General features: G+C 32.3%; 3 protein-coding genes across 7 annotated transcripts; 1 reads left to right on the top strand and 2 right to left on the bottom strand.

The window, feature by feature from the left end:
• Positions 1 to 1750: 1750 nt before the first annotated feature.
• On the top strand, positions 1751 to 4660 carry LOC126673188 (cysteine-rich receptor-like protein kinase 42). 3 transcript variants are annotated; one of them, XM_050367202.2, is made up of 6 exons: positions 1756 to 2675; positions 2864 to 2935; positions 3008 to 3358; positions 3453 to 3687; positions 3776 to 3920; positions 4135 to 4660. In XM_050367202.2, the coding sequence occupies exons 1-6, from the start codon at positions 1931 to 1933 to the stop codon at positions 4528 to 4530; spliced, it is 1944 nt and encodes a 647-aa protein (XP_050223159.1). In that variant the 5' UTR covers positions 1756 to 1930; the 3' UTR covers positions 4531 to 4660. The 3 variants fall into 3 exon arrangements, with proteins under 3 accessions (XP_055960930.1, XP_050223159.1, XP_050223158.1); XM_050367201.2 differs by having other exon boundaries at positions 1757 to 2675; positions 2816 to 2935; XM_056104955.1 differs by lacking the exons at positions 3776 to 3920; positions 4135 to 4660 and having other exon boundaries at positions 1751 to 2675; positions 2816 to 2935; positions 3453 to 3691.
• Positions 4661 to 7741: 3081 nt separating this feature from the next.
• LOC126673189 (putative cytochrome c oxidase subunit 5C-4) lies at positions 7742 to 9232 on the bottom strand. The gene has a single exon (XM_050367203.2). The coding sequence runs from the start codon at positions 8122 to 8124 to the stop codon at positions 7915 to 7917; it is 210 nt and encodes a 69-aa protein (XP_050223160.1). The 5' UTR covers positions 8125 to 9232; the 3' UTR covers positions 7742 to 7914.
• A 1590-nt stretch (positions 9233 to 10822) lies between these two features.
• On the bottom strand, positions 10823 to 20754 carry LOC126673187 (DExH-box ATP-dependent RNA helicase DExH17). 3 transcript variants are annotated; one of them, XM_050367199.2, is made up of 28 exons: positions 20578 to 20754; positions 20179 to 20267; positions 19257 to 19437; positions 18766 to 18927; positions 18265 to 18502; positions 18117 to 18153; positions 17992 to 18038; positions 17745 to 17782; positions 17596 to 17617; positions 17260 to 17472; positions 17009 to 17165; positions 16868 to 16919; positions 15682 to 15753; positions 15518 to 15567; positions 15291 to 15408; positions 15137 to 15200; positions 14983 to 15066; positions 14780 to 14905; positions 14495 to 14691; positions 14214 to 14402; positions 13835 to 14086; positions 13677 to 13726; positions 13517 to 13534; positions 13033 to 13115; positions 12746 to 12947; positions 12520 to 12557; positions 12081 to 12434; positions 10823 to 11729 (listed from the first exon to the last, which is right to left on the bottom strand). In XM_050367199.2, the coding sequence occupies exons 2-28, from the start codon at positions 20247 to 20249 to the stop codon at positions 11269 to 11271; spliced, it is 3576 nt and encodes a 1191-aa protein (XP_050223156.1). In that variant the 5' UTR covers positions 20250 to 20267; positions 20578 to 20754; the 3' UTR covers positions 10823 to 11268. The 3 variants fall into 3 exon arrangements, with proteins under 3 accessions (XP_050223156.1, XP_050223157.1, XP_055960929.1); XM_050367200.2 differs by lacking the exons at positions 18265 to 18502; positions 18766 to 18927; positions 19257 to 19437; positions 20179 to 20267; positions 20578 to 20754 and having other exon boundaries at positions 17896 to 18038; positions 18117 to 18252; XM_056104954.1 differs by lacking the exons at positions 18265 to 18502; positions 18766 to 18927; positions 19257 to 19437; positions 20179 to 20267; positions 20578 to 20754 and having other exon boundaries at positions 17896 to 18252.
• Positions 20755 to 21407: the final 653 nt, after the last annotated feature.

The raw sequence follows: 21407 nt of genomic DNA, 5'->3' as shown, positions 1-21407 counted from the left end.
TTTTTATATCAAATCGAAGCTCTCGACATCCTCTTCAACTCTATTGTTTTTGTTTCATAAACTTCTACCGAAAAACGTATCAACACCATGACTTAAATTTCGGCTGAAGATATCCTTTTTGGTTCGTCGTGCTCTGGCCATTTTTCTTGCTAATGTTATAAAATTTCACGGTTCTATTTAAGGGTGGACAAAAACCGAGTTGAACCGAATCAACCCGAATAGAATCAAATAGAAAAGTGGTTAGTATGGAATGCTTTAATTTTTAATTTTTAGAAACTGCGGTTTTCGGTTTCGAACCAAACATTAAATTTATTAGTCATTAGTATTTTTATTATTACAGTCGACCCTCTGATAATTAATATATATGGTGGATTAAAAAATTATTAATTATTAGAATTATTAATTTATTAAATACTTTATAAGACGTAATATTCAAATTAGTTCCTTAAAATTTTATTAGATATTAAAATTATTAATTTATTGAGTATTAATTATCAGAGGGTTTACTGTAGTTAAAGTTAATCATCACTAATAATTGTTATATTTAATAAAAATATTAATTATAAATACAATTTTAATAATAGCTTATTAAACATTTCTATTTTTTCTTATTTTTTTACTTTATCTTTTATGACCGATAAAACGTATCGAATTTTTGTTGCACCGAACCGGAAAAAATAGGCTTAACCCATATAGAGGTCCCTGTACTTTACACTTTTTTTTCCGTAGGTCCTTATACTTCATTTTTTTATTATTTGGTCACTCTACTTATCTATTTTTGATTTTCAAGTAGTTTATGAGTTTTTTCTGGTCTTTTTGTGTGGCTGGAGGAAACAAAAATTGTAAGTAGAGGGACTGGAGGAAACAAAAATTGTAAGTAGAGGGACTGAAAAAACTCACAAAGGACCTGAAAATCAAAAATAGTTAAATAGAGGGACCAGATAATACAAAAATGAAATATAAAAATCTACAGAAAAAAAGTGTAAAGTACAGGGACCTCTATATGGGGTTGGCCAAAAAAATATAAGCCTAACTATGAAGGTCATCCCAACCCTACCTTTACAGAAGTCTTCTAAAATGGACGTAGATCTGACACACCGACGAATAGTCGGAGACGAGTAAAAAAGTGGGCCCAATGAGACTGGCATTACTACATGCTTTTCATAATTATAAAAAAAATGTGGTTTGGCAAACTAATGGGTGACAGATTTATTTTATTTTTTTTGTCAAAGGGTGACAGGTTTATACCTCGTGTATCCACACTTGTGATTTTATTCACCTAGTAAATCTTTTCCTTAGAAAATGAACTACAACTTTGACTCATGAGGACAAGGAATTTTTTATTTTATTTTCATGTTTCCAATCATTGTTTTAGCAGAAAGTTAATTGTCTGAGATGTAAATATAATTTAATAAAATTAATTATTATTAAATAGATTTGAAAATAAAATAAAAGAATGCGATTAAAATAAAATATATAAAATTAATCCTATTAAATATTTTTAGAAGATTCATAATCAATTAATCATAAACTCAATTTTTGATTCAATTATTTATATAGAGAGAGTGAGGATCAATCAATATCAATCAATGAAATACTTCCTTTTCAAGATATTAACTTTTTAATCTCCAATAATACCATTTAGATGATTAACTTTGCCCAAATTAGCTAATTAAATAATTAAACAAACAAGTATATCAATCTTCCCATAATTAAACCAAATTAAGAAAATAAATCTTTCAAAATCAGGATAAATCCTCTCCTCAAAAATTGTCTAAAAAAACACATACAACTACAAGAAGAAACAAAAATTAATCAAACATACATATACAGACTCAACTCCATAACCCACTAGCCATAACTACACACTAACAATAACAACATTAAAAATTACGAACACTTCATTCGATCAACGTTTTCGTCTGTTAACATGGTTTCGGCCGTGTCCATGCATTCAATCTTCTTCATGGCCATCTTCTCCGTTCAATATATCTTCACAATATCTCTCGCGCTCTCCGACCCGCGAATAACACAGTCAAATCTATCGTGCGGAAACGCAACAAAACCAGGCATCACACCAGCAGGACTAATCCCAGCATTCGTTAGAGAAATGGAAACATTATCACAACTCATCACCAACACACACTTCGCCACATATCACTTAAACTCAACACTTCCCATCTATGCATTAGCTCAATGCCACCAAGACCTTTCTCAGACCGACTGTCTGCTTTGTTACGCTGCTTCTCGGACAAAAATCCCACGTTGTTTGCCTTCTGTCTCCGCCCGTATATTTCTTGACGGCTGCTTTCTAAGATATGATCGGTATGAGTTCTTCCAAGAGTCTGTTTCGGTTGTTTTTGATGAAGTTAAGTGTAGCCCGGATTCTCATGAGTTTGCTAGCAGTGTTGGTTATGCTGTTGGTAATGTGAGCTCTCAAGCTGTGGCTAATGGTGGATTTGGTGTTGTTGGGATTGGTGGAGTTTATGCTTTGGCTCAGTGTTGGCAGAGTGTGGGGAGTGATGGGTGTCGAGAGTGTTTGAGTAAGGCGGAGACAGAGGTTCAAAGGTGCGGAGGGAAACGAGAAGGGAGAGCAATGAATGCTGGATGCTATTTGAGATATTCTACTGATAAGTTTTATAATGATGGTCAAGAAGATTTAGGGATTGATCATGGTAAGTTTTATTTGTTCTTTTTTTTTTTATAAAATTGAAAACGAGAAACGCTTGTGAGAGGAATTGAACGCGCAACCTTAGGAGATTGCTGCTGAGCGTTTATACCATTTGAATTATAATTGCTTCTTTATATGTTTCAGGAGTTTCTGATTCTAGTTTAGGAGTTGTAATTGCTATAGTCTTAACAGCAGCTGCAGTTGTTATGCTCTCTCTGTTTGCTGCGTATGCTACATATGCGAGGCTGTTGAAGAATAAACAAGGTACTATAAATAGTCTAAAATCGCGGTAGCCTCTAGTGTTTTAACGTTCTAATTTCACTGTATTGCTTATAGAACGGGAAAGCTTCGAAAAAGTATCGATCAGTTTCAACAAAACAAGTTCGAATTTCAAATATGAGACGCTCGAGAAGGCGACGGATTACTTCAATGTATCACGAAAATTAGGCCAAGGAGGAGCTGGTTCTGTGTATATTGGGTATCTTCAAAATAGGCAAACTGTTGCTGTTAAGAGGTTGATTTTCAACACTAGACAATGGGTTGATGAGTTTTTCAATGAGGTAAACTTGATCAATGGGATTCAACACAAGAATCTTGTTAAGCTGTTGGGATGTAGCATCGAAGGTCCTGAAAGTCTTCTCGTTTACGAGTATGTTCCGAACAGGAGCCTCGATCAGTTCATTTTCGGTAATGGTTTCATCTTCGATCAATGGTTTTGAGTGCATAACTTCTTTGATGCGCAAGTAGTAAGTACTAATGGTGATTTGACTTGTCTATGCAGGGAGGAATAAATCCCGACCTCTGACATGGCAGAAGCGGTTCAATATAATCGTCGGAACAGCAGAAGGACTTGCGTACCTTCACGGAGGTTCTCAAGAGCGAATAATCCATAGAGACATTAAATGTAGTAATGTTCTTCTAGATGAGAATTTCAATCCAAAGATTGCAGACTTCGGACTTGTTCGATGTTTTGGTGCTGATAAGAGCCATCTTAGCACTGGAATTGCAGGAACAATGTAAGTCATAAACTTCATTTCAGTTCATTGTTACAACACTATATTAGTTTCTTTCTTATACAAAACTGTTTATTCACGGATGGCGCAGTGGATATATGGCACCCGAGTATTTGGTACGCGGACAACTTACCGAAAAAGCAGATGTTTACAGTTTTGGAGTACTTGTTCTTGAGATTGTAATGGGAAAAAGATGTAATGCTTTCATAGAGGACTCTAAGTCTCTTCTACAAACAGTAAGTAGACCTCATAACTTCCTTGATAACCATTGTATCCATCAATACTAGTCCATCAATCCCACATAGACTAGAGCACTATTTTATGCACAGAGATTAAAACGTTCCGACAACTCTCTGTCTCGGAAACGAAAACATGTTCCGAAACATGGAAAATTCAGGTATGTTTCAATGTTTCGGGTATTGACGGAGTGTTTTCACCATTGGAATTCAGGTATGGCAACTTTATAAGTCAAATAGATTGGTGGAAGCAACTGATCCAAGCCTAAATAATGATTTTTTAGCACAAGATGTAACAAGGGTACTTCAAATAGGACTTCTGTGCACACAGGCCTCAGTTTCTCTAAGACCATCAATGGCAGAAGTGGTTATGATGCTAACTAATGGTGCATATGAAATTGCTGAGCCAAATCAACCTCCTTTTATGAATGCTACTGTACTAGACCCTGAAAGCTCAAGAAGATCTTATAGTACTAACAGTTTCGTATCGAATGCACCAACGAAAGTTGAAGCTTCTTCTTCCGCGTCCTCCGAGTCATCATCTAGCATGCAAAGTTCGGATAGGGCATCAAGAAGTGAAGAATCAAGGCAGAATTTTGTTCCCAAGTAATTCTTTTATTTTTCTCCATAGCTTAAATGTTATCACAAGGTGTGATGATTTGTTATTTACACTAGTTTTTGAGAGAAATAATAGTTGTCAAACCTTTTTCATAAGGCTTCAATGCTTAGCGGTTTTGCAATTTTAACATCTACTTTCAATTTTTGCAATAGCGGGAACTTTCGAATTTTTGCAATTCGAAGCAACGAACAATTTTCCGTCAAAAAAAAATAATGAGAACAGTGTTTACTCTAGTGTTCACATCAGCATTTTCTTAATGGAAAAGAGTTTGGTGTTTAGAATTGCAAAAATATGATAAAATTTGAAAACGCACCAACTTTCATGATTTTTAAAGCGATTACGCCATTAAATTAATCCAAACAAAATTAAGCGAAAACTCATTTTTGTCAAGATTTACAGCAAGAGATGGAAATGTTACTTGATGAACTTTATTGTTAGATGAGCAATAAAAATGTTATATTTTCCAATACATAATAATTGATAAGGTTGGTGTTGATTTATATTTGTCTGGTTATTCTTTTTCCTCATGTGCCATTATGAATGCAGCAAACTATGAACATCAATGACCATAGTTTTGTTCTCTTGTCTTATTGTTCCATTAAATTGCTTCATAATTCTAAAAAGTTTTGGTAGGTTAGAGTAGCTTTCCAGGGACCCATTATTGAATTGGTGGGCAGTGTGTTGCACATCTTTAGGGTTCACACCATTATCATCCATGCAAATGTTGGCATAGGTGGTTAAATTTTCTCTTTCAATAGAAGGAAATTGAATGCTAAAATACAATGTAATTTTCATAATTCATTAGGTATACAGGCAGAAAAGGTGATAGATGTATGTAAATTGATATCACACTATGAATTAGGAGCAAGCCATGTGGTTGTGTATGGACCAATTCTTGTAGTTGTGATCACTCAAAACCCCCTCACCTTTAGCTTATTTTGTAATTATACCCCGACGTAGGAATTTTTCCAATTTTACCCTAGTTTGCCATTTTGTGTTTCTATTGTACCTCAAAACATTAAATTGACCTCTTTTCAAAGATTAAAACAATCTTTCATTTTTATTCTATATTTAAATTAGACCCTAATATTATTAATAATATAAAAAATTAAAGATTATTTTAAACTTTTTTCTAAGTGAAAAGTGGTCAATTTAATGCTTTGAGATACAATTGAAACATAAAAACCTAAATTATGGTACAATTGAAATTTTTTTTACGTCAGGGTAGATGTAGTCTTGTACTTTTGTAGTGCCCCAAAATACTGTGAAAACATTAAATATACATATATTAAAACAGACATAATATATTTAATTAAAATAAATAAATATGTTCAAAATAACATAAAATATCTTCATGTTTGCTTATCGGCATTTTTTAACGGAAAATTATTCGGTCCTGCGAACTGCAAAAACTAATAGTTCATGTATTAAATTGATAAGATGAAAAGTTCACGTTAAAATTAATAATTTTTAAAGTAGTTAATCTTAAAAATATAAAAATTAAAGAGTTGTTGGATAAATTACCAAAATTTAATTTATATTAACTCCATCCACAAGCTCAAGGGCCAGAATAACCCTTTATTCAAATTATTTTGTGTGGTAAAAAAAGATTTGGTTAAAGGCCATATGACAATTACGTCCGTTACATGAGATGCAGAAAGCATGTATCTTGCTGGAGAGCCACCATATGGCTAACCAGCTTACTAGCGATGCACCAAACCGTTATCTAAATTGTAAATTTCGAAGACAGAATTATGTTCACAACTGCAAGGAATAATGCAAGAATACTAAATTCTTATAATTTGTTCAACTCTAGTGAAAATATTAATCAAAAGGCCTAATTACTTAAAAACCACCCACCTTTTAATTTTTTTTCATTTATACCACGACCTAGGAAAATTTTCAATTGTACCCTATTTTCGATTTTTATGTTTCGTTTGTACCGCAAGAGTAATTTTTTTGATTATTTAATTAATTTAAAGATGAAAATATTAAAAATAAGATATATAAATGATTAACATTAACGTTTTATTAGAATATAGGTTAAAAATAAAAGACTAATTTAAACTTTTTTTTTAAAAAAAATAGGTCAATTCAACTCATTAGGGTAGAGATGAAACATAAAAATCAAAAATAGGGTACAATTGAAAATTTTCCTAGGTCATGGTATAAATGAAAAAAAGTTATAAGGTGGGTGGTTTTTAAGTAATTAAGCCTAATCAAAATCATTAAATTGATATGTCTTATAAAACGCATCCAGGATATACGATTATTAATTTTAACTTTTACTTTTTTCATTTAAATTATTAAATTTTTATTTTTTTATTATCGAATTTTCATTTTTTTTTATTTTGATTTCTCCACCCATAAATGTCTAGGCAGTAGCCAGAATTTCACATGTGTCAGCTGGATTTTGTTAGTTTCACTTTGAAATTTATCAAACATGAATTGATCAAGTTTGAAAATGAGATTTTAGAATAAATTATGTATGCATGGCAAATTTGCAGGTAAAAATAAATAAATTATGCTTGTCATCTAAACATTTATGGCAAAAAAAGAATGAAAAAAAAAGTTAAGGTTTAATAATTAAAAAGAAATATAAAAAAGAACTAAATTTCGATGACTAAAATGAAAAAAGTTGAAAATCCAATGACTCTTACGATCAATTATCCGGAGATATATGTTAGCTAGAATTTTAAGATAGGTCTCTTATATGAGCAAGCTGGAATTCTAAGATCTATGCTGGTTACTTCTCAACTCATTAAAATACTAATGTACCTCCTAATTTCATAGCCATTATTTAATTAGCATACAAATCGACTTTATTATCAAGGGTTAATTGCAAATTCATATACGAATTTTATCTTAATTTGTAATTATAACATAAATTTTGAAACTTGACAATATCAGTAACCAATTTTACACTTTTGGCAAATCGATACACCAAACTCCAAAAACACTAACGTGGACATTGTAATATACCGCCATGTGTTGTTGCATGATTGGTCGGTGTATCAATTGCCAAAAAATGAAAGTTGGTTACTAATATTTCCAAGTTTTAAAGTTTTTATTGTAATTGCAAATTAGGGTAAAGTTCGTGTATAAATTTGCAATTAACCCTATTATCAAATTAGTCAAAGAATTATCTGTTTTTATGACAAAAAATATACTTATATACATGTGGGAGTTAATAAACAAATAATATCTTAAACAAAATTAATCTAATAGTAAAATTAAATTTTTACATCAATTAATTAACATGTGCAAATTTAGAGAATAAATTAATTTCTTTAAAGTTTTTTTAATTTTATTTATTAACCATACTCATGAAAAACATTCTCAAAAACAAAAGAAGAAAAAGTGGAGGGCCATGGCCTACTCATCTTCGACAACAACACTAATGTCACCTCTCTCAAGAAGATTATAGAATTCCTTGGTTCGTTTTTGGTTATTCCAGTGGTGCATTTTCCATAAGAGTCCAGCAGCCAAGCCTATTGACATTCCATAAATGATCTCTTTTATAATACTTGGACCCTTATGACCTCCCATTTTTCTCACCTGTAAAACTAAAACCACCTCAACCATCTAAAAAAATAAGAGAAAAGGATCATTTATGCCCTTAATATTTGAATCAAAGATCAACTAAGCCCTCAACGTTTAGAAAGGTTCAGATATGTCCCTAACGTCATAAAATTTGAACAAGCAGACCCTCCGATTTTGACAATCAGTCCCCCAGCGTCTCATTTATAAGTCAAAATAGGGATCTGATTGTTCACTTTTTAAGACGTTAGGGGTATATTTAAAACTTTTCGAACGTTAGGGGCTCACTTGATCTTTAAGTCAAACGTTAAGACCATAAATGACCCTTTTCCTAAAAAATAAAATACATATCTCACCAAAAAAAGCACATAATATAATTAGTTTAGTACTAACTTATACCTCACTTCCTTTTAAGTGGCATTATTATATGCAGAGATCAAGCAATTCATTTCTATAATATTTTAAGATAAAAGGAAGTCATTTGATAGGACCAAACTACTTTTATTTCTCATATAGATTTATTCTTTATCATTCCTGTTCTATAAAAATTATTTTATATCCACGATAAATATTAACACTGGATTGAGCTTTTCTTTGTTCATGAATTTTAATTAACTATATAAATTCTAAACCTATGTGATATAAACGAGAATTCTTGATATTATGCCTTGATGAGGACTCCAACCTTCACGAGATTTAATAATTCACTATAGCACCATTTGGATTGAAAGATTTTGAAAGGACAAAATCCATAAATTTTGCAAAATCTATGCATTTCACCAAAATCCATCATTTGTCATGATGAAAAGTCATAATAAATTTTCAAAAGCTCACACCCTCTAAAATCCCTTATTTGGTTCCCACGTAAAAAAAAGAAAAGTTGAAATCTATCATTCTTTTATTATTCAAATCAACCCTTATTAATCCATGAATTTATATTTAATCTAATGCGCCTTTGGAACAATTCTAATTGTCAATCGGAACTCATTTGCAAATGAATTCTATACGGAAATCATTTACAAATGAATTACACCATTTGAAATGAAAGAATGTAAAATTTAGAACTAAAATGAATTCTAGAATTGGATTTTTTTAGAACTTTGTTTCCATAAACATTTTATTAAATATACTTTAAAATATAAATGACATTGTAGTATTTTTTTTATAATAGCAACTTATTAAATACTATGCATATATAAATATTTAAAATTAATAATATTAAAATTATTAAAAGGGCGGATTTTTACACTCCTGTTAATAATAGCACTCCATTTATAGTTGTCCTTTAATAAACATACTTTTATTTGATTTTCAAACTATAATTTTTCTAAATTTATATATTGAAAATCGGTGTAATTTTTTTGTTAAGGATTTATTAGCCGTCAAATAGTATTTGCGCAAAAATGATAGGAGTGAGATTAAGGCAACAATTTAAAGAGGATAATTTGAAATATTGTATAATAACAAAGTAAAGGATAATTAATGATGGATAATTAAGTCATTTTACAATTAAATTGGAGTGCAAAAATCTCCATCCTAATAGATATATAGTTAAGAAATATAAAATAATTTATAACAATATTTAAAAATATTTAAAAATTGGAAATAAAAATGTATATGAAAAAAAAGATGGAGATGGAAATTTAAAACAGATAGAAAGAAAAAAAAATTAGTAGTAAAAATTAAAAGTGAAAGAGAATGAAAATAAATAGTTTTATAAAATAAGCACAATTTAGTCAAATAAAATTATTTTTAAAATTTTTAAAATTCATTTGCAAATTCCACTTATTTTATTTGGACTTACAATTCCTCAAATTATAATTAAACCCAATTTCAGAATTTCAATTTTAAGAATTGTTTTAATACATTCATTCATTCTAAACACAAAAATTTGAAATTACAAATTAAAAAATTCAATCATTTTAAAAGGACCCTAAATTTTTTAAAATTAATGAATTTTACATTCCATGAATTTTAAAAACAACCAATCCAAATGGTTCCTATAAAATTTATGGACTAACAATAAAAATAATGACTGCTGGACATTTTATGGACTAACAATAAAATTAACAATTGCTGGATATATATTTGGTCTCTCTGGCCTACTCTAGTTATTATAGCAGGATTAAAGGGAGCTAATTATTAATGTTAGACATTTTTTAATCAGACAACACCGTCTGAGAGAATCGGGGTAGAACCCCCAACCTCATACATCATCCTAAGAACTTTCCCATCTGCATGTGAGTTCATTTTTGTTTCAGTACTATATAGTATATAGTGCTTAATTTTGATTTTTACCCAAAGTTTTCAAGACCTCACGACCTAAAATTACTTTGTGATCAATCTAATAACAATTTAATGCAAAAACCTTCATTACAAAACTTTTTTAAAAAAAAGAGCAGATTATATACTAAATAGAAATGAGGATTAGTCCCTCTGTTATCCATTTATAGAGTTTCATTATTATTTTTATAATGCCCAAAACTCATTTGAACTTTAAATACTTTATTAACTTAATTTTTTAAGCTTTATTTTATCTTAATAATTAACAATAATTTATAAAAAAATTAATGATTAAGTACAGTTTTCAAATCAATAAGTATTATTAATAGATGTACATGAACATAATTTTCTTCCATTTCCCATAATTCTTTATTAATAAAAATGACAAAAAAAATTAAATAATCCTCAAAATCAATTAGCAAAAGTGAATGATTAATTCAATTAAAATAGAAACAGAAAGTAAAAATCATATCATCTTAAGCTGCAACTTTCTACATCAAACGGAGGAACTTATTCATTATTTAGAGACTACAAAAACCAGATTTAAATGAAGTGAAAAAAGAAATAAAGAGCTGGGATTTAGAATTACTTACAAAAGTGATTGTGAATAGAATTCAGCAGGAATCCCAGAGTTAGTAACAGCAACAAGCTCTAATCTATTGAAAGAAGCTATAGAAAATTCCGGAGAAAAAGACAAACCTGAAACACTGTGTTGCCGTCAGGTTTAATACAGTCATGACACGTAAGCTGCCACGTTGAGAGAGCAGAAGCACTACCATTTGGTTTTGGTCAAATTTAGTTACCGTTTGATTTGTTTCAGTAAACAAGGTAATTTCTGTGTTACTTTCAGGAAAATGATCATCTACTTACAGGAACACCCACATGCATATGCAATTGAAAATGGACTCACAGAAATGAAAATACGCTTTCAAATCCAAGAAATGAGTCTACTTCCCTTGTTTTGCCTACCGCATCGAATGAGCAGCATTGCCTTTTCGATTCATTCGGAGAAAAATGCTTCTTCCTCTTGTAATCCATGGCGTTTTCTGTGTCCATCGGTCGAGTGTTATCCTTCATCATCGAAATGTCGAACGATAAAATTCCTGTAGGAGATGAAGCATTTCTGATGTTTGAAACTATTCCTTCAGGTTCCAGTTCTGAAATGATTCTGCTGTTATTCTTTATCTTGTCATCAGGTTTTGCTCCCAATGTACCCTTAGCGGCACTGTAAAATTCAGGCTCATACTCCATAGTGCTCTCCTTAGTCCACAATGGAGATTCAGACTGCTTAATTCTTGACAACAACGGAAAATTATCTGCTTTTTCCCGTATGTGATCAAATATTGTTTCTTCAGTAGGATGACCCCCTTGAGAAATAATAAATAGCCATTGATTTAAAAAAGAACATAATAAGATAAATTGATTCAAATGCAAATTTTCCTCTGAACACTTGATGAATTAGTCTCTTAAACTTCTGAATTTTTATCCACTAATTCAAATTATGATCAACTAATCCAAAATTTTAGTCACCTGGTCCGCTGGTCGTTAAACCCTAAAAATTGTTTTCAAAATTGATAAAAGTTGAAAGTTCAGGGGATTAATAGACAAAACAATCAATGCTGGCTTTAATTGTCTATTGTGTTCAAGTTAAGGGGTAAATTAACACTTAAGTCAAGATAAATAACGTAAAGTACTATAATCTGGTAAAAGAGAAGCACCTTTTTCTTCCACGAAATTCATGGCACTCAAATTTTTAACAGGAGTGCGAGTCGGATGCTTGTTGATGTGTCTCTTATGCTCCGGCTCTCTGATTTCTGAAGTCAGATTCAGGACATTCTGTTGTGGAATTTTGGTATATTCTATCACTTCCACGTCAACCAGCTCACCATCAACTTTATGGTCATTATCATGTCGACGGTTCCTTGTGAAAAGAGGAGCCTCTGACAGTGGAGAGCTGGCACTTCTTGAAGGAGTAAAGACAGGAAAGTTCTTGGCCTTCTCGCGAATGTGGTCAAAAATTCCTTGCTCAGATACAATGTTATGGATGTCCTTTGTTTCAATAGCTGACTCAACTTCAGTTTTCACAGAAGAAGAGTGAGTAAAGATACGATTAGATTGAGACGAACAGAATAACAACAGATCTACTGCAACTTATACCTTCTTCCAGCTCTTCATCTATGAGCTTGAAACTTGGCCTGAATAAAAAAAATTGAATGGTTTTTCATATTGACAATTTTCATCATAACCAAAAAACATATAGTAAGAGATGATGACATCCAATTAAAAAAAATCAAGTCTGATAATTTTGAATATCAGAAGAACCCTGCTAAGAAAAAACAATCAGAAGAACTAAGAAAAAAAATCTGAAGAGCTGAATACTCACATTGAGCTGCGATCTGCTTTAGATTTTGTCAAATTGCTAAGCTTTCCGGATGGAGCATGCCATACAGGTTCATTGTCATCTTCAATGACATAAACTTCCTTAGGTGGAGAAAAGTAGGAAGGGCGGTTATGCCCACGCTTGGATTTGATGTCGGAATCATTGTCCTTCATCAGTAGGAGTTTATTATGGAAATCAAGACCAACTGCAAGAACATCAACGAAATGAAATAATTAAAACTCAAAATCAAACGAAAATTATAATTAGACATACGGTGAATGGACTTTTACTGTATTCTTCGAAGATCAGATCAGCCTTCACTGTCAGCTTCTGTTCTTGGGGAATTGATAGGAGAAGTGTTGCACTGTAGGGACTGCCAATGAAAATGAAGCAAATAAGCCATAACAGCTTAACTATATAAGAAGTTGACTGCAGAACCTAAAGGACCATTTGATAAACACATAGGAACTGTTCTTTCAGCAGCGGTCTTCTTATTTTCCTGAATTTTGTCGTCTTATTGCTAAATCTATTACTGTTGCAAAAAGTTGTAGGTGATTCACTGGTTTGTGTTGATTAATTTTGTTTTCAATATGCGTGTCAAATATTATGCAAAGTTTATCTAAACAGATTGAAATAATCTCTATTCAGGTAAGAGAATTTGCCTTTAGGAATCATTATCTTTTAATTAAAAAATTTCTTTCAAAAAGTTAATTATCAATATTTTGAACTCAATAGTGTTATTAACAAAAAGAAGCAGAATTTAAGTCTCTGTACCTGGTGAACTCGTCCACTCTGCCGCATCCAAGTTGCATAAAACAAAAAAAGTGATTTAGAAAAAGTTCTAATATGACCAAGCATAAAATGGATTCAGTAATATTTAAATTTACATATCTTTTACAAAAAAAAAATGTTTTCTGGTTAAGAAGTTCTTCACCTTATTTTCTCTTGAAAGTGAATCAGGTTATCTTCTTCCGTACCAACTATCTGTAACAAGAAACGGAACAGTAATAATAACCAATAATATTTCTTGTTTCTACACATTATTCTGTTGGCGAGTTGAATAAAACAAAGAAATAATAGTCAAGTATATACCATATCAGCATAATGCCGCTTAGCTGATTGGATAGGTTGCGATAATCTCGTCAATGTCACCACTACTTTGGACTTCCCTTGCCTCTGGCAAGCTGTCTCCACTATATCAAAGTTGACTTTGGGAGGTAATGACAGCAAAGAATCCTTGATATGGTTCCCAAACGGGTATTTCCGGCCAGTAACTATCTCTATTCTCCTTGGATCAGCGTCAGCTAATTGATCAAATGATTTAATACCCATTGAATGAAGAGCCTGAAAGCATAATTTATGGGGCATGGTAAAAATTTAAACCAAGACATTTATTTAAGATCACAAGCATTTCCTCAAGTGAAAAAATTAATAAATCTAACTAGATACGTTCAGCACGTATATCTCAAACCTTTGCTGTCACCATGCCTATACCCGGCAATTGTTTCAGCAAGTATGGACTGTCATCCCAGAGCTTCTGATATAATGATTTGGCTAGAAGGATTGAATTTACAGCTCCTTTGTAATTCTTTTTGAAAATAAAATACTCTTTCATGCACTTGGAAATTCTACTCCCGTTTGAGCATATAGAATTCATGTCCTAGATGAAAATAGCAGGTTTTAGATTCACAAGTCAGTCTTGAAGCAAGATACTATACAATCGGATATGTTACACTGTCAACAAAAGACTACCTGTGTCAGGGATAAGTCGTGAGCTGAAGGATCCCCAGTCAAGCAATCATTTGTAAGAACAAATATCTTCTCTTCCTTAGTTTGAATACGTTTCTTCCGTTTCCCTTTATCACCATTTATGTGAAAGCGAAGTCGCCCATCTTTGTCAGTATTAATGTCATTTAAGAGCTTCTTCTCAGTGCGTCTGAGTTGTATCCCTTCATTTCACGAAATAAACACATTATTTACCCTGTTTACCACTGAAGTAATAGGAGGGATATAACAATTATACAGATATAAACATACAAGAAATTTCCTCTGCACGACAAATAACATTCAGTGCTTCTTCCAAACTGCATCTATCTGGTGTCTGCATAATGTATTTCATTGTGTCGAATTTCAGATAGTACTTGGTCATCAACCTTCCAGGTTCTAAAGACCACCAAAGAAATAGACATTAGAAACTTTGTCTAGGACAACTGAAAAATTTAGCTGTGGCTTTAACATACCGAGAGGCTTTAGAAGGAACCCATCTTCACTAGTCCAGATCATTTCATGGTGTGATAATTCATTAACCTTCTGAAGAGAGATATCTGACATGACATTCAACAGGTGAGAAGTGAAGAAGAAAAAGGAAAATTAATTGCCAATGTAAAACAGTACCTTGGACGTGCTTTTCTATGCGATCACTGGAAATTCCTTTGTTAACTGCATATTTCTCAGGGTTCTGAAATTCAATCCAGCAGAAGTTTTCAAAGGCACTAATGACTAAGAGTATTCAATTGATGAACTCCAAGATATATTGAGAAATACAAACCTTTTTCATCCTAACATATAAATATGAGCACTTCATCCATTCCATTGCCCTTGCAATGTCAGAAACTGTCAACTGAGCTATCTCTGCAGTCAAGTGCTCTGTCACACATGAAAGCAGTCTAAAAGACCAAAACAATAATCAGCAACCAAATGGGAGCAACTGAAATTTTCATGGAAGAAATGAACTACTTAACAGATTTCAATGGACAGTAAAGTTGGTAAACTCACTGTGATTCTACCATTTCACATCCATTTAAAAGATTTTCGTACAGATGGACCTGAAGTCATGTGTCAAAATATAGGATCAAACACTTCTCATATCAGATGGGATTGATTAAATAAGAGAAAAGCAAATAAACACAGAAGAGGTCGAGAAGAGGGTCAAAGATTACTGTTTCTCTTCTCGTCATGATTATGACCAGTCCAGAATCGTCAAATGGAGGCCGACCTGCCCTCCCACACATCTACAGAAAAACAAATTATTTATCTTTGCACCGCGGAATTTTAATTGAAAGCTTATTCATGAGCACAATAAGGACAACCATTTTTATCTCTCTAGGAAATATATGGTTACTATGGCTTTGCAGTTTGCATATATTGCCACCATGTGATGTCTCAATTTAATTATAGTTACCCCTTTACATTTTAGAATTTATATAATACCTCTTTCAGAGATTTCCTTATTATGTACTTATAGAAACTAGCATTCTGACTTGTAGTTTTCCAAACAACAACTGCAGTTTCAGATCACATTCAAGTAAAGCTTAAGTTCTGAGAGAAGCACCTCTTCAATCAGGTACATTGAAATATTAACCAACATAGTAGCAACTTCATTAGTTTACAGTTGCATAGAAATCCTTCAGACAACATATTTTTACATATTTATTTTCTCTATATAGAATTTCTGTTTACAAGCTGTTGGGTTTGTTGAAGTCAAAATTTTAATAGGATTGTGTAAGTAAACTATTCCTTAAAGTGGTGGAGGAATATTTCCTATATGACATAATTAAATTTTCATTCATGAGTTATTCCTAATTGGTGTAGAATTCTAATAGAGAACGGTTAGAAAGGAATAATTACCTGCAAACAGGAATCCTATAGCAAAAATTAAAGGTACCTCTAGGCCCAGGTTGAGGGACTATCTCATGTAGCTCTACTCCAAAGTCAAGGGACTATCTCATGATGAGATGGTTTGTGATTTTTTTCGTGCAAAAACTACATGATGATGAAAGGTTTCTCAATTTATACTAATATTGTACTTTGGAATTTGTTAAAAAAAATCATAGTACAATTGTATTTTTGTATTGATATTGATTTGGTAGACCTCCCACATTGAGATCGTGGATGTAGGTTTAAAACATTTTGTGTTGTTTTTCTTTTCCTTACCATATTTTATTCAAAATATCGTGTGGGTGTGATATCCTAAAAATTCCAACACAAATGAAAATAACATAAGGTATTATGAAAAAAATACTACAGGTCTAGTGTTTATTCCCAGTTTTTATGTTTACCATAATCTGAGAAATAATAAATTAGCCAAATAGTCTACGTAATGTGGCATTAAGTCGAGAAGAATACCTGCAGTACAGTGGATCTGTCATACTCCATGTAAAGACCTTTTTCCTTGTTGCTGGAAAAGAATGGAGATTTTGGTGAATCAAACATGACTATTGGTATAAGCTCCACTGAAAGTTCATATGGACAAATTGCTAGCCATACAAGTGTTGTGTCGATTTAATGACTACTGTATGCGCTGGTAAATTGACTCCATGGGCAAGGGTGTTTGTGGTACACAGAACTTGGATATCACCCTTGAGAAAGAGACTCTCGACAAGGTTGCGGTCCTTCAAGCAAAGCCCACCATTGTGATAACCAACTGGCGAAAGGTAACCAGTTAAGTTCTACTAGTACAAATAAACTAGAGGAAGAGCAAGGCATCTGGCACTTTATTGCAAAGGTTGGCTGCTTACCACCATAAATGATATACGATTGCATTTGTTTGTCACTACATGATAGTGAAGCGTCTCGTAGCCTGTCTTGCTGTTCTTTGCCTTTAATGAATGGATTTGAATAACCAAAGGTCATTGCTGTCTGAGATAGTCGCTGTGCTGCTTCCTGTGCTCCTTTTCTAGTTGAGCAGAAAACAAGAGCAGATTTTCCTTTCGAATATTGCATAAGAATATCTACATACAAATTATAACCAAATCTTTCAGCTGTAATTTCATTTGACATAGAAATTGGGAATAAAAAACAGAAAACTTAAAATTTAATATTGCAGTAAAGTCATCCCAGATGTTGTAACTTACCAAAAATATAGTTTTGAAGACGCTGCGCAGATGAAATTCAAGCCCCAAAAAAGAAAGAGATATAACTAGCGTTCTGTTGTTGATTTCCAAACAGAGAGAGAGAGAGAGAGAGATTCAAATTAAGAAAACTCATGGTGATGGGCAATTACCTTTTCAAATAGAAAATCATTCTTTGCTGGGGTGTAGCCTGCAAAAGTACAGTAGGCAATGATGAGAATACGGTAAAATAGCGGCCACATAAGGGGAAGAAATGGCAATGTGACCAAAATCATGTGAAGAGAACTAAAAAAGGTACACTACCTCTTATATCAAGCATCTTAATCATTTGTCATTACTAATATAGTTAAGTATTGCTTTCATGAGAATCAAAGAAGCAATTAACCAAGGAAGTAATACCAAAAACTTTAGTTGTCAACTTCACAGGCCTCATTTCTTCTCCAAACCTGCTCAATATTGTAAAGAAAAATGATATGCACTCACACGCAGAAAGAAGTACAAACACAGGATAGCATGAAAATTACCTTTTAATTCCTTCAAATGGAACATTAAGCCACTCAGCTGCAGTTGTGAGATGCCATCCGTAAATTATTGAATGTTTAGTGTCTATGTTTGTTATTAAACTAAAGTCCTAATAGAAATTCAAGATAGCAACATAGATTTAGAGTTTACCAATATCCTCAATGTTTGGAATCGTAGCTGAAACTGCCAGAAAACGGATACAAGATAGAGGACTTGATTTCATTTCAGGGTTCTGAGCAATCAGTTTTATTCTACTAACTATTGCCTCCAAAGCTGCTCCTCTTGGATCATTCAATAGGTGTACTTCATCGATAAGTAAGAGAACAATGTCGCTGAAAAAGCTTAAGCCACCGTCCTTGATGCGATATCGAGTCACTGCATCAAATTTCTACATAAAGAAAATCACCATTCAGAGTATACAAAATTTCTTATCATATTAAATAATAATTGGAATGAGTTCAATCAGAGAACAAAATGTTATTTAGGCAGTTATACTGAACAATTCAAAGAAAGGCATCAGATTTGATTTGAGGTATACAATCATGCATTTTGGCATTTTGTCTGTTAGAAGTTATGTGGGCTCGTTTATGTTTTTGTGTTAGAATTTCTTGCATTGTTGCATTAAGTGCTCCACACAAACCGCATACTGACCTCAGGAGTAGTTAGGATAATGTCTGCTTCTTGTACAGTCCTAATGTTGTAGAATTCATTGTCCCCTGTCAACTCCAAGCAATTTATGCCTAATGCTCCAAATTTCTGAGTCCAATCACGGAGTTTTTCCTGTACTAAAGCCTTGGATGGTGCTATGTAGACCTTCACATAAAATAAACAGAAAGTAAAATCAGGAAATAAGCAGGACACTATTAACTGGAAATGCAGGTCAACTTATTGCCCACAGTACTGAATATGTATAACAGAATTATATATTGTTATCAAACAGCGAAACAGACACTGCTGCCTGAAGTAGAATGAGAATAAGTGAAAAGAAAAAAAGACTTGTCAAAACAAAATTGGTCCTTAGTCACCAATGTGTATATTTTATTTCCCAGGATGTCAGGATCAAGAAATAGTTTTTCTATTGAAGCAACTAAAATGCATTAACTCAATTTACAACTGCCATGGTCATATTTCCAGAAACTTACTGCTTTAAGAGTTCCCTTTATATGGTTAAACCTCCCTTCAGATATGAACTTTGAAAGAACCCTCAAAATACACAGCTCGAAGAGAACAGTTTTACCGCTTCCAGTCGGGGCTGAGATAACCATATTTACATCGGAATAGAAACAGACAGGATAACACTCACTCTGCAGTGAATTGAAGTATCTGCAGGAACAAGATATTAAAAAAGTACTCTTATTAATAACCCCAACTTGTAGGTTGAATGAAAATATTACAACATGCTGACCAAAGAGAGGACCAGCTTGAGATTGCTACTAAAGCAATATCACATGCAAATATAAAACAGTAGAAAAAGCCGAGAGCGTAACGGGGAGATTTGTATCTCATATAATTGGCAGACGGAGTGATGATTTGCATGAACAGTATATGTATTTTACACATTGAAATTGGATGTCTATACCTCAAAATTCCCTATTACCACTGAGAATATCAATAAAAAAAATTAACGAACCATTCATGGATTCAAAAATGATACTTCTAAGGGCACGTTTGGTTCATGGAATGAAATAGCATAGAATAGAATAGTTATTCCACAAGGAATGGAATAGCCATGCTTTACTTTTTGAGAGGAGTTACACGAAATCATGGAATAGCAATTTTATGGAATAACTATTCCGTGAACCAAAGCAAAGAGTAGTCATTCTATACGGAATAGCTATTTCATTCCACACCTATTCCGTGAACCAAACATAGCCTAAATTGTAAGATTGCTCCAAAATTTAAAAATTCCAGTGAAAAATTAATAGGAATTGCAGTCTCATTCTCAGAATAAAGCAAATGTGAACTTCAGATTTTTTTTTAAAGATAACAATTACATAATTAACAATATCATGAATTGATTTTTCACATCTGATTAATGCGATTTAAATCGGCACGAAACAGTACCTGAAACTAAAAATTGAACGAAATATTGCAGGCAAATCCGACACAGATTTTAGAGAATATGAATCCATCATAACACCTTCTTTAATTTGCTGCATAAAGCCAAAATAAACAAAAAAAAAATTATACGATACTTGAACAATTTAATTAAGGAATTAAACAATCAAACTGATCAGACCTTTTAAACATATCAATTAATGATAATTTTCATGAAAACTCCATCAACTAATCAGGCTCGTTCAAGAGAATTTTCGATTGTAATCATTAATTGATAAAATTACCTTGGATTAGATTCAACAGGCTAATTTCTTTCTAATTACTAATTTAATCTTAATGGATTCAATAATAAATGTTAGATGATCATCTGATCAAATTAAATTAAAAATAGAAAATAATACGTACCAAAAATTAGAGCAGCGATTTGAAGCAAATGATCAGCTTAGCTAGAAATTGTTTTGAATGTGCTTCCGAGTTTGAAATTTTGGTGATCTCTTTGGCTCAGCGGGAAGGTTATTTATACTGGGCGGGAAAAAGCGGCTTGGGGAAATCGGTGTCGTTTTACCCTGAATTTGAAACAAAATTTGTAAATATCTAACGGTGAAGCATTTTTCTACGTACATCCAACGGTGAAAATGCTCCGTCTTTCATGTCTTGCTGAAATGAGAGAAATATCTACTGTTGCAAGGATTTAGTTTTCAAATAAAATATTTTAATTTTTTTCAGTCAATTAAATTTTTAAATTTGTTTTGAAGTTTTTTTTAACGATCAAAATAATTCTTCATTAAACGATATTCGAAACTGATACATGCGTAAGATATTCGAAAAGGATTGAAATCCAAACGCGATGACTTGACATAAAACGAGCATTACACGCTAATAAGTGCACAGCTACATTTAGGGACCGTCTTCCTAACATAAACAATAGTTTAAGGTACTGTTTCCACAATCGTCAACTAACACGTCCCCTTTGATTCTCTGTGGCTCTCTGATATATGAGATAAACCTCCTGCACATCAGACTCAATGATAATATTATCCCAATCTTTGAGCTAGCTGAGAGCTTCTCTAATTTATGTTTTGAAGTTAAGTAAATTATTTTTTCATTTTATAAGTCAAACAAATTCTCTAATTTTCTTAATTTAGATCAAATCTCCTCTAATATGTATATTTCAAATACGGACTATTTGACTTTGAGATACAAATTTATAGAGTTAATTGACTAAATTGGTTTAT

This window comes from Mercurialis annua, linkage group LG3 (assembly GCF_937616625.2).
Source record: "Mercurialis annua linkage group LG3, ddMerAnnu1.2, whole genome shotgun sequence".
NCBI lineage: Eukaryota > Viridiplantae > Streptophyta > Magnoliopsida > Malpighiales > Euphorbiaceae > Mercurialis > Mercurialis annua.
This window is presented reverse-complemented; position numbering and strand designations above follow the sequence as displayed.

Excerpts from the sequence above, each read along its gene's own strand:
- LOC126673188 (XM_050367201.2), top strand. The coding sequence starts at position 1,931 with ATGGTTTCGGCCGTGTCCATGCATTCAATCTTCTTCATGGCCATCTTC. Across the intron at positions 3,688-3,775 it reads ACTGGAATTGCAGGAACAAT|TGGATATATGGCACCCGAGT; the intron begins GTAAGTCATAAA and ends CGGATGGCGCAG. Across the intron at positions 3,921-4,134 it reads CTAAGTCTCTTCTACAAACA|GTATGGCAACTTTATAAGTC; the intron begins GTAAGTAGACCT and ends ATTGGAATTCAG.
- LOC126673187 (XM_050367199.2), bottom strand. The coding sequence starts at position 20,249 with ATGATGGATTCATATTCTCTAAAATCTGTGTCGGATTTGCCTGCAATA. Across the intron at positions 18,928-19,256 it reads TAAAGGGAACTCTTAAAGCA|GTCTACATAGCACCATCCAA; the intron begins GTAAGTTTCTGG and ends TTTTATGTGAAG. Across the intron at positions 12,435-12,519 it reads AGATGAAGAGCTGGAAGAAG|TTGAGTCAGCTATTGAAACA; the intron begins GTATAAGTTGCA and ends TGAAAACTGAAG.
- LOC126673189 (XM_050367203.2), bottom strand. The coding sequence starts at position 8,124 with ATGGTTGAGGTGGTTTTAGTTTTACAGGTGAGAAAAATGGGAGGTCAT.